Raw genomic sequence first — 17,610 nt, forward strand, 5'->3', positions numbered from 1 at the left:
AAGATTCAAAGCCTTTCTTTGGATGTTAGCTACTTTTTGTCCCATGGTTTGCAGATGGCTGGAAATTATCACTCCATAAGACCTGTTGCCACTTTTTCAGGGGAGTTATTGTAGAATTTGCCATACCTCAGCCTTCTTCTCATTGTTTCCCTTCCTTAAGGAGGGCTTCTTGACAGCCACACTTCCACTGAGATCATTTTAGGACAGTAAACAGATCAACCGAAAGGCCAGATGCATCACTCGGGTCCTGTCTCAGGTCTTTCATGGATTTTTTCCTTTTGCTTAAGGACATAACTTGCAGATCCTGGTCATCTGATGTAGATTGTTTTTTGCGGGGGGGGGGGGGGGGGGGGGATTCATCTAAAGACATAGAAACAAATGATAGCTACTAGCAATAAAGTGCCTAAAGATGCAATTAAATAATAAGTTATTTGCTAAATTGTCTTGTCTATGCTTTCTGACTTTCCAGAGAAGTGAAACATTAGATTTTCCTAATAAGTAACAACATAATTTTTTGTAAAAAACAAAAAACTTTTACATTTTTTTCTAAAATATGTGTGTTTTCTTGCTTTTATGACAGATGGTCTAATAAATTTGTTAAGTACTGTGTCTCAAGCTAAACTTGTGTGCAATTACAAACATCGCCTCTTTGTCCTTCTATACTAGTGGGTTTTTTTAGGGCTTTATCCTTCCTTCACATTCACTGATTATGAGTCAGGTCTTCAGCAGCCACATGGAGCCTTCACTCACCAGTGGATTCAAGGCTGATTTAAATAGACATTATCCCTGCGGTTATGGAGGAACCATACCTGGGTGAGTGTGATGCGGGCTTCATTATGAGACAGTCTTAGAATTTATAATGTAATATATCAAATGTAGTATAATTATATAACTATTTCACCTTCACAGGAGTATCACCAATCAACGCTGTAACAGCAGTGATGGCAGAAACAAAAGTCATGTTCGACTTAATGACCAACTGTAAGTAGCTGCTGATTTTATATAAATGTTATAATCACAAACTTCCTCTTCCTGTGTTTGTGGTGATACATAATAACAATGATGGTGTTTTTTTGTTTTTTTTTTACCAGAATACCAAAACCAACAGACATAAATATAGCGTGAGTACTCTTTCCATAATGATAAACTGATTTGTTTTTGCACATAATTCGACCCTTTCTTGTCTTTGTGCCTTTCATAGGGAGAAAATGATAAAGATTGCCATCCCAAAAGAGCATCCCTATTCATCGCACATCTCTCGTTTTGCAATGTTCCCATCCTTCCACTCACCAGATGACCCACATACAGGAGTCAGAGCTGCGTCTCAATCTTTCCTCAACCTCAGTATCCCAAATAGTGCACCTGATATCACTCTGCTAAGCAAAACTAAAGGTGGGATATTCTGATAAAAGGGAGTGGTAGAATGGTTAGGTCTTTAAGATGCTTCTTTTTCACACCTAGGTGCTCCATATAGACTTGAGAGCTTAGAAACACCACTGAAAACAAGGAAGAAGGCTGTTATGTGGACAGGAGAACATGGCTTTTTTGATGTGAGTGATGAAATATCAATGACTTCACAGTTTCACTGACGTTAATCGAAGCATAAAGTGTCTTCCTCCTTCCACCAGCATGCAAAACCAGCAAAGGGAGAGAGCCAGGTTTTCTACCCCACTCCCCCAAAGACGGTGCTGCCCAACCTGAAACTTCGAGACTGGGATTTGACGCTATCGGAGAGGACAAGCAACATCCTGAAAAACATGGAGAAGACCCTTTGGGTCACTTCCTACCAAATGCACTACACAGGTAAGAAGTGAAAATACTGAAAAAATAAATTCTTGTTAAACAGAAAGTATGTCTTGATTCAATCCATCAGTTTTATCTATCAGGACATATCTTAATGACCTTGTAGTACCATATCACCCTATTAGAGCACTTCGCTCTCACACTGCAGGCTTACTTGTTGTTCCTAGAGTATTTAAAAGTAGAATGGGAGGGAGAGGCTTCAGTTTTCAGGCCCCTCTTCTGTGGAACCAGTTTCCAGTTTGGATTCGGGAGACAGACACTATCTCTACTTTTAAGATTAGGCTTAAAACTTTCCTTTTTGCTAAAGCATTTAGTTAGGGCTGGACCAGGTGACCCTGAATCCTCCCTTAGTTATGCTGCAATAGACGTAGGCTGTCGGGGGATTCCCATGATGCACTGTTTTTCCTTTCCAGTCACTTTTCTCACTCACTATGTGTTAACAGACCTCTCTGCATTGAATCGTACCTGTTATTAATCTGTCTCTCTTCCACAGCATGTCTTTATCCTGTCTTCTTTCTCTCACCCCAACCAATCGCAGCAGATGGCCGCCCCTCCCTGAGCCTGGTTCTGCTGGGGGTTTCTTCCTGTTAAAGGGGAGTTTTTCCTTCCCACTGTTGCCAAAGTGCTTGCTCATAGGGGCTCATATGATTGTTGGATTTTTCTCTGTATCTATTATTGTAGGATCTACTGTACAATATAAAGCACCTTGAGGCAACTGTTGTGATTTGGCGCTATATAAATAAAATTGAATTTAATTTAATTTAATTTATGAAAAATCTTCCTGTATTTAGCAGGTTCTAAATTATTCACATACAGCACATGAAATATTACACTGTGCTGTTACATATTTAACAAACAAAAAAAAGCCAAAATGCAGAAGCAATGAGGGGAAAAACTAAGTACACCCTGTGATTCAGTATCTGGTCAAGCACCTTTTAGCAACAGTACCTTGAAGTGATCATTTCTTTATGATTTTATCTCTCTCATCATTGTAGAGGATTCTTGGCCAAGTCTTCTTTACAATGTTGCATCAGTTAATCTAAGATTTTTGAAATTTTGTTTATACACAGCTCTCTTAATGTCATGCCACAGCATTTCAATTAGGTTGAGGTCCAAATCAGCAGCCTTCCACCACTGGAAGTGGTTTGATGTGTTTTTGCTGATATGCTATGTTTGCATTTCTTGTTGTTTGTCAAATGTGGCTTTGTACATTATGGCCAAGCAGCTCCACTTTATTCTTGTGTGTCCAAAGGACATTGTTCCAGAAGTCCTGTGATTTGTTCAGATACAACTTTGAAAAACTAAGGTTTGTTGCCATGTTCTTTTTAGAGAGGAGGCTTTCATACTTGTTCAATCTTCCTGTTTCTCTAAGATCATTGTTGATGTCTTTTCTCACTGAGAAACACACACCTGAATGCTCCAGACCAGCAAATTGACAGGACTCGCAGAGTTTCTCACACTTACTGATGATCAATCAGTGATGTGCATTTGGTTTGCAGCACCCGGCTAAAACTTTTTCTCTCAAGTCTTTTGGGAGTATTAATGGTATATTATTACCCCACTGCATCTGCATGTGTAATGTGTAACGTTCTGTAGTTGATATTGTATTTTGTGCAGTAATCCAAAATCTGACATTAATGTGAAATCTTGTTTTAAGGATCAGGGCCAGCAAATCCTTTTATGACAGATGATTTCAAGGAAAAAATGACTAACTTTGCTGGGATTAATTCACACACGTCAAACCTGGTAAAAGCCATTGCATTTATTATACGGTAGCATTAACAGACCAGAACACTAATAAGTCTAATTATTTTCCCTGCAGCAAGAAAGGTCGCATCCTGTGTTTGTTCCTTCTAAAGCAAGGCAAGAATGTAGAAAAAGACTGGGGAGCAATGTCAGGAGGAGCAGCTGCAGTCCCACTGCTGCTGAACTCCAAAATACATCTCCAACTCTAAACCAAAGCACTGCCTCGCCTGCTGTGAACCAACCACAAGAGATCACAGCTATGCGTAATGAGGCACCAGATCTGAACCAAATGGGTCATACTCAATCAGAGTGCAGCACTAACTCCACAAAGGCACAGCAGACTGAGCTGTCCCAGGAGGTCTTACGCAAGCAGCAAGCTCAGTGCAAATGCTCTGCGCATAAGGGCAGAAAGAGGGAAAACTGCAAAGTCCAGTTTGACAATGTCATGCAAGGATCCCCGTCACAGAGCAACCAAGAGGCTAACGCTGCCCAGATCACAAACACAGAGCAACTCTGGGACCTGTCCAACCGCCTACATCCCCAAGGAGAGATAGAAGTCAACAGAGAGGAAAGCATCTGTGTAAAGGATGTGCTAAGTAACGAAAAACTTTTTCAAGTTGTACCCAGCTGTAGTCCACTACTTGAAGACAAAGACCAGACGAGCAGGGAATCACATCCCAAATTGTTACCAGGAGCAGAGGACAGAGAGCGGCTACATGGCAACTCTAATCCGTGCATCATGTCACGCTCTCCTGTCCTGCCAGGCAGTTCTTCCATTGGAACTGTGGGTAAATCAGGTGCAGCCCTGACCCTATTAGACCTTCAACATTCATTCAGCAAGTCAGAGGCTCATCGCAAGTTCAACAGCTCCATCACTCATGCTGCTGTGAACCTTAGAGACAACGTAGTCTGTGAGAAAAAACACAACTTCTATGGGATTAACTGCTACTACATCCATGGATGACCTTCCATCCAGCCATTTTTCCCACTTACCCAATTCAGAATTGCAAGGATGGATAGAGTTGTTCCCAGCTGTCAGAGGAGAAATGGCATGGTACACCCTGGACAGTTTACCACTCTCACATTTACACATACAGCCAACTAACCTAATCACATACACGTTTTTGGACTGTGGGAGGAAGCCTGAGGACGGGGAGAGCATACAAACTCCCCACAGGAAGGCCCTGTCCAGCTGGTGGATTGAAACCCAGGGCCTTTGTGCTGTGAGGCAACAGTACTAACCACTGCAGCTCCCATATGGACTTATAAACATAATTTTAATATCTTAGTAAAGCAATAGCAGTTCTAATAACCTGAATCCTGAAAGTAAATTAGTATTAAAATTTAAATGACTGCATGTATTTAACATTACTTAAGTGTGACTTTTCATAACCAAAGATGCAGTGGACAGTTTTTCAGAAGCGTTATTGCACCTATAGAGCAATTTATTACAGGTTTCAATATAGGTTATTGTTACATAACACCCACATTAAAGATTTCTTGGCACAACTAAAAATGGACTTTCATGGACTGACCATAAAGAATTCAGCCTATTTTGTACAATCCCTCATACGACTATAGTCACATTTAATGTTTCTCTGAATGCAATTTGTTTTTTGTTTTTCTTTCAGACTGAAGCTAATTAGAATAAACATATTACTGTGAGCACAGTAAGTGTTTCATCCATGTTGGAAGCACTGTTAATTTGCTCTTTACACACATTTCATTTGCATTAGAGCTCAGGATTTATTTTACAGTACTGGTCTCTTACAAGCTGTAGCTAATTGTATCAAGTAAAATAAAAGCAACAGCCTTCAAAGCTCACTTCAGTGAGTTCAGCCAGCCTGCACAGTGCACACAGGAGCAATTCAGCTGTACCAGATTCATAATGCTGCACAGATGAATACTTTAGTCTTCCCTGTAACCTTTCCAATTTTACAGAGAGAGAGAGAAAAATACGAGGCTGATTTTTCCAGCAAATGTAACACAGAGTGCAGCACAAAGCATTGTGCTGCCTGTGTTATGGAATCCAACTCTGTGTATTATAGGTGCCACAGTAACCTTCCAGCGTGCCACTGTGAAAGGAAAAAAAGGCTCTTTTGCACAAAATCTGTTGCAGTCAGGCTGACTTGTGTGAAATGATTTTTTTTTTATGACAGTATGTCCTTGAGGTGCAAGCCTGCAGCCTTCACTGATACAACAGCGTCTCATTCAGACTTTCACTGAAAAAGAATAATGGCTCACAAAGCAAAGTAGACATGCACAGTTTTGCTGTTTAATAATGGAGACAATATCAGTTTGTCGACGGGGTGGAAATAAAAATTATATTGCTTTTGTTGAGTTCTGTTTCTGTCTGCTGTCATAATTATGCAAAAAGTCTATACTTAAATCACGTAAAATGACTTAGAGGTATAGAAAAAAGTACCTGTTTACTCAACTGTTGTATTTTTGCATTTTAATCTGTTTGCAGACGCTTTGACTTTAACAGCACAGATGTGATTCAGCAGTGTATCCAGTAGGTGGCGGTATATGCTAACTTTTGTCGTTTGAACTTCATTTATCGCTTCTAATAACAGTTATTTGGCCATTTTTGTGATATTTACTAATGTGAATAGTCAAATAAAATAAAATAAAAAAGTCAAATAAAATATATATCCTCTAAGATCCACTATAACGCATTAATTAACAGGACTCCATGTAAAATATGAAGATAACTTCTACACTGTGTGTCCTTGCGCTTTGGGGACCTCCTCTACACGTCTATGCGTCACGGAAACATGTCAGTGATAGAAACGCCGCCCCTTTAAGTTGACGCCGAGCTTTGCTTTGCAGTTTAATTGGAGTTGGCTTCAGTCTGTCGCCTCTCATCTCCCTCCTCCGTACAGCGGTGGAGAGACTGATGCTTTTCAGCGCGGCTGGATGGTGCATGTGTGTACTTGTCATAGTAGAGTAGCCAGGCTGTTTGGTTGGGGTTCTAAATTGACTATCTCTTCTCCGGCTGTGGCCTTTCCTGTAGTTAAACATCTGTTCACCGATCGTGTCCATCTGTAGCTCAAGGTGAGTGTGTTTTCTTTCTCTCTCTCTCGTCCAAGAAAAACTCTTTGGCCTTGTAATTTTCTCTTATGCAATGATGAATCTCAAACCCTCTGGAAGTTATTTGATTGATTATGATCTTTCAGCCGAAAATCAGGCGCATGTTCTTCGAAACACTTCAGCAGAGTCATCAAAGTTTAACAACCCATCGATAAACTGGATAAATGTAAAAGCGCTTAACCTTAAATTTATGTCCTATAGTTTAACAAGCAACTGTTTTTTTTTATTTATTTATTTATTTATGTGAAGGTCTGGACAAGAGACAATATAAACAACAATAGATCACTTTGGTCTCCAGACTCTTGAGTCTTCTACAAGTTATAAAAGATGGTCTGTTGTTTCTATGATAAACCTAATATGCAGTAGAACTCATTAGCTTCACAGGCGACAAGTCATAAGCCAGGACTGTGAATAATGTGCCTTTATGACTGTGTGTATCTCTCATGCTGAGTGGATGTAGGTGTGTGTGATATCCATTTTCAGATTCAATCATGGCTGGAGCTCAGCATCTCATGCTTAACAGATAGTGGCCAAAGCAAACAGGATTATGGAGGATTTTGCTTTGTTTCACATGTAATATTGAATATTTATGGTAGTTATCAGTGCACCCGAGCAGGATTCATAAATCCAGCTGAATAAGAGTGACTTATGGCACAACGTCACAGTGAAAAAAAATGTGACTCAAAGCTGTTTTGTCAGAGATCTATGTGGCTCATATACAGAGTAATTTTACAGCTAAAACAAGGACGCTCAGTTTTCTAGAGTGCTGTGTAAACAGTGCAACAGAGGAGGCTTTTCAAGTGTTGCTTGAACTGTGTTTGTTCAAACATGTATGGGGAAGGCCACTCAGAATTTCAGCATAAATGCACGCTGGCATGGGGTGGAGCAAAGGAGGTAGATAGTGTGCACGCTGCCACAGATTTGTACACAGTTAAGGAGAAAGTCAAGGTTAGTCAGTGGAACACTGAGTTTTATTTTAATTTTTTTCTTAGAGATTGGCAATGTTGATTGTTGTGACACTAAATTCCTGAGGGCTTGGTAAGTTTCAGTGTATAAACTACTTCTCATTTTTCTGTCACAGCAGTGCTCACTGGAGACTATGGTTTGTTTGGTGGCCCATCTGTCTTTACTGCAGCTCCTGAGGTTTTTTGCTCCTATCACGCCCAAGTCAGTGATTGCAGTCAAACACAAAGAGACTGTGAGAGAGAAGAATCAATAGAATCTGTGGAATGCAACAGCGAGAAATAAAATAAAATTGTTTTGTCTGGGAAAAACACATATAATCGCAGAGTTTCAAAAAGAAAATGTGGTTAAGGAGGATTTTCTAAATTTATTTTATTTAACTGGACATTTTGTACAGTAGAATATTTGTTTTGAAAATCCTAAATAATAGGTGTGGTGCTTAATTTAATTTCATGGGTATAGCTAGTATTAGCAGTAAAGCACTGCATTTCATAAGGTGACCTCCAGCTCACAGTAATTTCACTGAATGTTTGAATGGGCCTATAACCTGTCAGATTCTACAGAATTCATTCATTTTGGTGCTGAGTCTTTATATTGCATGGGCTGTTTCCAGTTTTTTAGGTCACCTGCTGTTGTGTTGTTTATAGTGTAACATCATATTGCAGAAAATTGCACAGCACTGACGGTCAGGCCAGCACATTGATATTTACCAGTCAGTAATTTCCTTGCAATGATCAACAGAATTCAGATAGCAGAGGATGTATAGAGCTATCATTTTCGCACACTGGCTCATACAGTGACCTGTGTGAAGTAGTTGTGGCTTCAGGGTGTACGTTACAAAAAAAACCCAAACTTATTTGTAATAGCCGCTAACTGGCAGGTGAACAATGCAAAAAAAAGTGTCAACAAAGCAGCTGTTGTGAGTATGTGGCAGGTGTTTTTGCTATTTTTGCAGGGCCTGTAGGTCTACATAAATAATTCATGTGGTTTCATATCTAAAAATATACATGTGGTTTTGGGCCGGCATGAGAGAAGCTCCTCCTTTGAGCTGTAGTTTCTGTAGTTTTCAAATTCAACTTCAGGGTTTTTTTGTTTGTTTTTTTTGGGTTTTTTTTTGGGGGGGGGGGGGGGGGGTTCTAAATAATAAACCCTGCAACAGGCTGATGACTTTTCCTCTTGCCTTATGACAGTTGAGATAGCCTCCAGCCCCCCAACACAACCCTGAATTTGATAGCAGGATAGATGGATAAGATCATCACTCCCGCTGTTAAGCAATTTGTCCATCTACTTTTTGTCCAAATTAGTAATATAGTTTTTTAATAGCAGCTTGTTACTCTTGTCTTCAGCCTCCTCCAGGCATCGGAGAGACTGAAAGAAGCTCAAAGGCTGGTTTCATAACTCCCTCACAGACTGCCAGATATCTGCATGAAATTTTAACGAGGGCGGCACTAGTTGATACTTTTTGATAAAAACCAATAAAGCACAGTGAGGGGTAAAAAAACATGTTTTTTTCCAAACTCCTGCATATAATAGCGGTCTTTCTGTGGCATTTAAAACTGATTCGATACTGTCTTTAAGAATGACAGTTTTTATGTAACAGAACAGTTACTTCTGCTTTTCAAGTTCAAATCATATCAACAAATACCTACATAATAAAGCATGACAGTGTCATTTTATACAGTCACTTGCCACTTTATTAGGTACACCCTTCTAGTACAGGGTTGGGCCCCTGAGCTGCCTTAATTCTCATGGCATTAGTTCAACAGTCCCCTAGAGATTTGGATTCATATTGACATGATAGCATCACACAGTTGCTTCAGATTTGTGGGCGAAGGCCATCTGAGTACAGTGAACTCATCGTCACGTTCAAAAAATCTGTTTTCGATGATCTGAGCTTTGTGACAAGGCAGGATTCACCCCTGCTTTCATGATGTTTACCCCAAATTCTGACCCTACCATTCGAATTCTCACAGGGAAATCTAGACTCATCAGACCAGACAATGTTTTTTTTTCCAGTGTTGCCTGGTCTGATAAGTTTTAATTACTGAGGGAATGCAAATTCTAGTCCTAGTTTCCTGTTCTTGGCAGCTCATTGTGGTATTCCTCTGCTGTAGCCTGTCTGCTTCAGGGCTGAACATGGTGTGCACTTAGAGATCTGATCACTGATCTCCTGCATCATCAAAGCATTTTTACACAGATAACTATCACTCACTGGGTAGTTTTTCTTTTTTGCATGATTCTCAATGAGCCTTTATGCCATCAACAACCATTCAAAGTCACATAAATCCCTTTTTCCCCAAATCTACACACATAAATGTGCTCCCACGTGATGGTCAACGAGTGCTGCAACAGATGTACCCAATAAAGTGACTGGTTAGTGTGCGTATTTGGTGGTAGTGCTCTGTTCTGAGACCACTCCCCATTCAAAGTCACTTAAATCACCTTTCTTCCTCATTCTGAACTTCAGGTCATGTCTTTGTGTCAACGTGCCTAATTACACAGAGTTGCTGCCATGTGATCTGAGTAGTTGCAGTTGAACAGATGTACCTAATAAAGTGGTGAGCTGGTGCATAAGAATCTGTCCCTGCTTATTTTCACAACTGTAGATGAAAGTTCTGTTAATTTGTAGTTCTCGTTGCTTTGGCCTCACTGGTTGAAAAACCAGGATATTGTGAATTTTAAATAAGTAACATAACACTCCATATATATCATGTCAGTCCATAAACTTCCAGAGATGGTTCTCATCAACCATCTTCATAAACAATGATGAATCCAACTCTTTGATTTTGGATTCTTTGATGCTTGGACTTTTCAGCCTCTTGTCTTATGACCTGGACATGCAGTGATGTTCCAGCTTCATCAGAGCTCCCATCATGTAGCGTCCTTGTCAGATGTAAACATAACCAGCTAAACATACAGCCCAGCTGTATGCTGTGCTTTGTGGCTAAGTACTGCCTCACAGTGCTGTTTTGAGTGACTCGAATTCTTGTTGGCGTGATGTGACAGATTTCAAAATATGATAGTGGTTGAATTAATTCGGTACTGAAATTGGCAGTCTGTTCACATTTTTTAGTCAAGTGAACTTTTTAGATGATTTGGTGTGCAATATCAAGCAAGAAATATATTAAGGTGTCTATTAGAAACATCATATGAGGAAAAAAAACTTTATTTGGGCACTAAATTAGGTCAAAAGACGATGGCTGAAGTAGAGCATTTTCAGAAACCTGTAGGTGAGATCTGATCTCTCCGCAACTTTAGCAGTACTGACTGCAACTGACGTCTTCCAGAGGATGACTGCAGAGTAACCACAAAGCACGAGCTTGTCAGAGAAGAAAACTCAGCGCTGCTTTGTGTTGGCTCCTCATTCTTTTGTCACTTCAGGGATGCCACAGTTTGAGTCATCCTCTGGTGCTGTGACAGTTTATATGCTACTAAATCAGGGAGGGACTCACGCTGCAAGCTCATCTGTGCTGTCCTGATGTAGTTCGTGCATGAAGTAAATCTCTCAAAATGTGGTAACTCCTCTCAGTCAGACACTTAGTCTCTGTCTGTTCATAAATGGAAGGTAAAGGAAGACGATGCCATGTCTAAATATATTGTCACTCCAAGGTCTAAGAGGTGGCTTGTGGCAGTGCAGATGTTCATTTAGCTTTTTGTGATTTCTCTTTATTAAACCTGTTTTTCGGCCCCATGAGAGTCATAACTACTGTTATCTTTAATTGGGGAAGCAACAGCTGCATCACCTGACAAGCAAGTTGCTACATGATACATCATAAAGAGCTCTCTGGGCCCGGAAATCCAGCCAATCTATGTTTTTTCCCCTTTCTTATCAGCAAGTGTTGAACCAAGCTGCAGCTATTCTGCATTCTAATAGGCTGGTGCTGAGTTATGAGGCTGTCTGGCTCCCTCACACTGAGAGTACAACAAAGGAAAGGACCTCTGTCACCCTCAGAGCTGACAAGAGAAAGAGACAGTGAGGGAGTTACGGGGATGTTGAAGCGTAGGTGGTGCACCGAGGTTATAACTGATTAACAGGATGCGGTGTAGTAGTTTTGAGAGTGTGACACAGAGCCTGTGACGTGTCAGGCAGTTTTAGGCATGAATGAGAAAGGCGGCTGTGTTTCTAGCATGAAAATAGCTCTACAAAGCTTTCCTCTTAGGGTGATGAGCAGTGACAGCTTCACACTTCTGCTTCATACTCCTGAAAATGTAATACTGCAGATAGTGGAGAGGCACTTTAAGCTCAGCACCGTGATCCCTTTTTTTGGAGCAGCTCCCTGTGGCCTTGGCAACCTTTCACCACGACTCCTTAAAGCAGATCAGGAGCAGGCGTGACTGTATGCGTGCCTCTTTCAGGAAAGGGTGTGGCTCACACACAGGGAGACGTGGGCAGGCAAACATTGCCATGTTGGAGAGTCAAGAGCTGTGAGAATGAATAATATCATTATATTGGGATGAACTAGTGTGTTCCCATGATAACCTGGGATACTGAGAATAATCAGGCAATATATGAATAAATAAAACAAATCTAAAGTTCTGTAGAGCTCTTGATCTGCAGACAATTTAAGAAGGACTGCTTTCGCCCTTTTCACATTTACACTGATTAAGTCTCTTGGGAAGAGATAGATCACATAAGTAAGGTGATTAATTACTGAACCTAAACGTCACAGTCTTTCCTCTTACTGATAAACTGAGGAATTGAGTGTGTTCTTGACAATCATTCATCTAAAACTTTAAAGTTGACCGAGTATTTGTAATACTTTATTTATCAATTTTAATGTTTTATTGATTTTAATTTTCTTCTTTTTTTTTTCAAAAGAGACCTGGCCAAACGAGCAGCAGAGCTGGGGACCCAAGTGAGATTGAGGTCATTTGAATGAGGGCTGGTCTCATTTTGGGGTTCTATTCCGCATTGCTAAGCAACAGAGTAGCCCTGTTGCTAGGCATCATCATCTTCATCATGGTACAGTTCAGATAGTGATGACCTATCAGCGATCCGATGCTGGCTCAAGCATAGATCTATGCTCAAACTCTTTCAAAAAGCTGCATCGCTGTGTCCCTTATTATGAACAGTCGTGTTTCCTCATACGTCTCCAGCCATTAGCGCTATTCCTGTGCAGCACATTTTTAAACTAAGTGTTTAAAAAGTCATAATAATGTACACTTAAAATACTGTTGGCTCCAGTTTACCCTTGTTGTCTCTTCACCGACTCACACTTAAGATGGGCTCTAATTGAAAACAAACTTCACCACCAAATGTTCAGTGCTGCTATCTTTATCTTAGCCTAATGATATCTCTATAGCTAGCCACTGGGTGACAGATCATAATATCAATTAGTTTAACCTCCTATCCCTTCAAAACCTTCCTGGTATCTAAGTTTTAATCTTAGATTTCAATCAAAGACAGAACAGTGCAGAAATTGTTATTACCATTTTTTAGACATAATTAAGTCCTGATATCTTAGCTTTAGAATTAAACATGCTAGCTAGCTTAAATCTGTTCAGCATTTGAAATCCTCTTCTTCATTAATGCCTGAATGCTGTTTGACTGTAGCATCTGGGCAAACAGCTGCACTGCTCACTTTGTTTGCTCTGAAAGAATCTGTACCATTTTCAACTAAAGACATATTTAGACCTGAAATTGCTAATTACATCAGACCTAACAAGCAGACTGCCTGCTCTTTTGCTGTGACATCTGTGGCCACTGATGTTACAGAGTAAGATGTAAAAGTAATTAAGAAATTTTAAGAAATTTAAATTACTTTGGCAAAGCAGCAGTAACTAAGAAGATCAAAGTAGTGAGATTAGAATTAGAATTTTTGAAGAAGATTTTAGAATTAGGACAGGGAATAAGAAGGTCAAAGCCGCAAAAGAAGGAATCTCTGTGTGTGTCTATTCCCTTTCACATCAGTTACGTCAACTTTTGCTCACACTAACACCTCTAAAGATAGAAAGTCTACGCAAAGTGACATGCAAGGATTTAATGGTGATTTAATGGTTCCCAGTGGTGCAACCTTAATGCCTGCACCATTGGACGATACACAAGTAACGTGTATAAGAGAAACTTTAAAATTTCATATTCTGTTTTCTGTGCAGTTGTTCATGCTCTCACTAAATAATTCTTCCAACTTGAATAGGAAAACTGAGATAGGAGCTGTCACTTCTGCTCTTCTGTTCTGATTGCATCCCATTGAAGAACCCAGCCTGCACCTCTAAGCAGTTTTCAACATCACGATCTCTGAAATAGTCTTTCAGATTTGAATTATTTGCTTTTTCTCTTCTGCAGTTCCTTATGAAAGCACAGCTTTATGATGTGTTATCATTTCATGAATATTGCAGACTCAAATGTGTGAGAAACCACAGATTGGAGAATAAAGAGAGTTCTCCACCTCATGAAGTGAGATTCATTCAGTGAAGTAAACAAATGTACTAGTGGGCTGATCTCTCTGAAAAATAACCATCAACGGTTAAAGGAATGCTTGAATATTCACGTTGAATATTAATGCCTTGAATTTTAAGTTAATAGCAGAAATTTTAGCAAGTGTGATTATTCAGTTCAGTGGTAGATGATGTGCACTGTGATGACAATCAAGAACAGTTTCGAGTTGTTAATCAGAACCAAATTCTTTTGGTTCATTTGCTTCTTTTGAATCCTGCCTTCCAGCCTATGACTTTGTTTCACCAATGATATGTTTTGCACTTGACACCAAACTCAAAGAAGTGAAGCGTCTGTCCATGAGTTACATGCTAGCCTTCTTTACTCTTTTATATAGTGTTGAGACTGTGCATTGCTTCTGTTAACCAGTGATGGCCTCTTTTGTTCCAAAGAGAAAATTATTCATGAATCAATAAAGGAATCTATACAGAATCAGACCTACAGGAAAAATCAATAATGGCATTGGTATCTGTGAAATAATGTCAATATTCCTATCAATATAACTGACCTGTATAATTATTACTATTTATATGCTTCATAACTATGACACTAAAGCCAGCAACAGGTTATTTTCTCAGCAGAAAGACTAAAATAGGGGCCAACATCCTGTTAATTTAAAATTTTATACTAAATCTGTGTATTGATTTTATAAGCTTTTTTCTTTTTAAATCTGTGATACATTACATCATTCAAATCAAAGAAAAATGTAGATGTAAAAGTACTTTTGCTTCATTTATGTCAGTTTCTCATTTCCTCTCATTGTTCATCTGTGTTTCAATAAAAAATAAAGCCTAAGTGGCATCATCCCAGTGGGGCAATGTGCAGCTGTAATATGATTACTGTTATTAAGGAGGTAAGTTTCAGATGCAACAAATGAGTGTGCCTCCTTTGTCAGCTATCAGATAAAGGTCTATCTTTCTAAGGAAAATACATAAAAGAGAATAATAGAAATACATTTTGATGTATGCCTTTAGTTATATCGTCAGAGGGACAAAATTAGAAGAAAGATAAATAAGTGTCTAGTTATTGCCAGATTTTGTATTGTTTTCAGAGTGCTTTTAACTGAGAGGGATAAGCTCCCGGAAAAAAAGCTGGTGGACTGCAAGGATAAAGTAGCTACTGCAACATCATGTTGGGTGTGTTGTGTTTGCAGAGGCAGTTTATAACCTTTACGGTGTGTTCACACCGAACGCGATGGACGCGAATAGAGCGTCAGGTTTACATGTAAAGTCAATGGAAAAGCGCGATGACGCGCGATTGTGGGTCCCGCGAAAATTCGGAAGCAGATTTGCGTCGCCAAAACGCCAAAACGCGTGAAACGCGCGTCAGTGTAGCGAGTCTGGCGCGTTTGACTCGCGAATAAAACCACGCGCGTGAGTTTTTGTGTTGCATTTTGTGCATACGCGCGTTTCGCGTCTACCGCTCGAGTTGGAAAAATCTGAACTCCAGCGTCAAATCGCGCCGCGACAACCAATCAGGAGCCTGGTGACGTGGCTCTGACCTAGGTCAAAGGGGCAGATCCAGCCAAAGCCCTTCATTCTTCATTCAGTATGGAGGAAAAGCTAATCAGTGCCGTGGCTAATCACCCGGAGCTATATGATGCTAGCTACTACGTCTACCGAGACAGGAATAAAAAGGACCTAGCTTGGAGACACATAAGTGAGGAGATCGGGCAACCTGGTAAGTTCATTCCTTCTTCTTTTTAATTTTCAGACTGACCCGATTAACCCGCGCAAAAGCTAGCAAGCCCGCCTACTGTCCCGCTATTTTCCCACTGATGTACAAATACCTTTCCGCTAACAAGATAATGCGTTTATTCAGAGGACATCTGCAGGAGAAAGTGGAAGAGCCTCAGGGACACTTATAATAAGGAGAAGAAGACAGAGAAGGAGAAGAGGAGTGGGTCTGCAGCAGGATCGGGGAGAAAATGGAAGTTCTTCGCGGTCATGGGGTTTCTGGACCCCTTCCTCACCCCGCGGGAGACTAGCGGTAATATGGTGCGGACCGTGGAGAACTTCTCCCCCGAGGACCAGGGACAGCCCGAAGAGGCAGCAGGGGAGTGTCAGTCAGAAGGTATGTTTACATTGAGTTAATGTAGGCAGTTAATTTATGCGTGTTGTCATACAGGAACATATTTTGTTTATTAATAAACAGTATACAGTAGTCCCGCTGTTCATCCGTCACTGCCTCGCCTTTTCGCTGATTTTTTTATTGCACCGTACAGCTTTCAACAATGCGCATTGCATTCTGCAGCCCAAATGACAAATCTCCTCCGTGTCGTGTCTCCTGCGCTTGCCAAACTTATCATGTTTGGTTTTGATAACCATCACGTCCAATAGAAAAAAACAGCACAAAAACACTCATAACTATGACCCTCATTCGGAAATAGACACCTGCACCAGGAGCAAAAAAGGCGCACAAAAGTGGCGCTGCAGACAGAGAAACAGCGCGGCATGATACTTTTACGTTTTAAAATCGACAAAGGTTTTCACTTTGAGAATCAACTTGTGAGAACTGTGACTACTGTTCATGTGCTGCAATAAATGAGAGACCACTGTATATAATAATAAGTATATAAGTATATAATAATATAATATTCTCTATGACTATTGTCTTCAACCTGTTAACATTTAATATTGTCTTCATAGAGTCAAGTAATCATGCAGCAGAGTCCTCCCCTGTCTCTTCTCCTGGCTCCCCAGTCCCTGGTCCCTCAGCTCCTGCTGCTGCACCCACAGGTATGAACATCAAGCACTGACAACTTTTTACTTGCTTGGATTCCCTTGTGATCACCTTTACTAAATATCTACAACCAATCTGTTTATATCATGTTTTTTTCAATTTTGAAAATGAAAATCTAGTAGCAGCCTTCTCATTACTTTGTGTTGTTTTGTGCTGTGTTTTACAGGCCCACAGAGGAGGACAGCTCGAAGGCGGGCGAGGGACGGGTCCCAGGACGGTCCATCGGCGGTGGAGCTGGCCATCCTGGAGTCCCTAAAGAGGCCACGCCCGTCTCCAACAGAACATTTCCTCCTCGGCCTTGTTCCTGTTCTGGAGAGCATGCCGCCTCAGACACGAGAATTCGTGAAATTTCAAATTTATAAATTAGCTTTTGAAAACAGCACAGCTGTGTTAAATTTGGAAACATTGGACCCTAATGATCAGTAGTTTTCTGATGAGGCAGCAGCTCTCCAGGGCAGAAACAATGTTCTTATTTTTCTCCTCCTTCTCCCTGAGGCTCTTCCACTCCAAGCTGGGTCCTTTTTATTCCTGTCTCTCTGTAAATAGTTACATTTCATATATTTATGATAAATATTTTTGTTAATGAATTTATATTTTTCAAATAAACATTTATAATGACAAAATGTCTCTGTTCTACTACACAGCAAATATTGGCACCCGACTTGACACAAGTAGAATTTATTTCATATTATACTAATGACAAAACATACTAATACAGTGGGATGCAAAAGTTTGGGCAACATTGTGAAAAGTAATTATTTTCTTGTACAAATCATTGGTTGTCACAATAAAAATAGTCAAATATATCATATAGGAGACACACAGTG

At 40.1% G+C, this 17,610-nt stretch overlaps 3 protein-coding genes across 5 annotated transcripts in view; all 3 read left to right on the plus strand.

Annotated features, from left to right (window-relative positions):
* Window positions 1-709: 709 nt before the first annotated feature.
* On the plus strand, window positions 710-6,148 carry spmip4 (sperm microtubule inner protein 4). Its single transcript, XM_085178121.1, has 8 exons — window positions 710-813; window positions 910-981; window positions 1,092-1,121; window positions 1,202-1,392; window positions 1,462-1,550; window positions 1,629-1,803; window positions 3,461-3,549; window positions 3,626-6,148. The coding sequence occupies exons 1-8, from the start codon at window positions 710-712 to the stop codon at window positions 4,511-4,513; spliced, it is 1,638 nt and encodes a 545-aa protein (XP_085034247.1). The 3' UTR covers window positions 4,514-6,148.
* Window positions 6,149-6,369: 221 nt separating this feature from the next.
* The window catches only part of osbpl3b (oxysterol binding protein-like 3b), a 41,970-nt gene continuing 30,729 nt past the window's right edge, over window positions 6,370-17,610 (plus strand). For 2 of the 3 annotated variants that reach the window (XM_085177572.1, XM_085177574.1), the window contains exon 1: window positions 6,370-6,606. The gene's annotated coding sequence lies outside the window, so the exon portion shown is untranslated. The remainder of the gene's footprint in view (window positions 6,607-17,610) is intronic. The other variant, XM_085177575.1, reaches the window with a different exon arrangement.
* Window positions 15,475-17,322, plus strand: LOC146508159 (uncharacterized). The gene is made up of 4 exons (XM_085177576.1): window positions 15,475-15,721; window positions 15,863-16,114; window positions 16,690-16,779; window positions 16,950-17,322. The coding sequence occupies exons 1-4, from the start codon at window positions 15,592-15,594 to the stop codon at window positions 17,207-17,209; spliced, it is 732 nt and encodes a 243-aa protein (XP_085033702.1). The 5' UTR covers window positions 15,475-15,591; the 3' UTR covers window positions 17,210-17,322.

This window comes from Neolamprologus multifasciatus, chromosome 11, assembly GCF_963576455.1.
Source record: "Neolamprologus multifasciatus chromosome 11, fNeoMul1.2, whole genome shotgun sequence".
Lineage (NCBI taxonomy): Eukaryota > Metazoa > Chordata > Actinopteri > Cichliformes > Cichlidae > Neolamprologus > Neolamprologus multifasciatus.

Excerpts from the sequence above, each read along its gene's own strand:
- spmip4 (XM_085178121.1), top strand. The coding sequence starts at position 710 with ATGAGTCAGGTCTTCAGCAGCCACATGGAGCCTTCACTCACCAGTGGA. Across the intron at positions 1,122-1,201 it reads CCAACAGACATAAATATAGC|GGAGAAAATGATAAAGATTG; the intron begins GTGAGTACTCTT and ends TGCCTTTCATAG. Across the intron at positions 1,804-3,460 it reads CTACCAAATGCACTACACAG|GATCAGGGCCAGCAAATCCT; the intron begins GTAAGAAGTGAA and ends TCTTGTTTTAAG.
- LOC146508159 (XM_085177576.1), top strand. The coding sequence starts at position 15,592 with ATGGAGGAAAAGCTAATCAGTGCCGTGGCTAATCACCCGGAGCTATAT. Across the intron at positions 15,722-15,862 it reads TGAGGAGATCGGGCAACCTG|AGGACATCTGCAGGAGAAAG; the intron begins GTAAGTTCATTC and ends GCGTTTATTCAG. Across the intron at positions 16,780-16,949 it reads TCCTGCTGCTGCACCCACAG|GCCCACAGAGGAGGACAGCT; the intron begins GTATGAACATCA and ends TGTGTTTTACAG.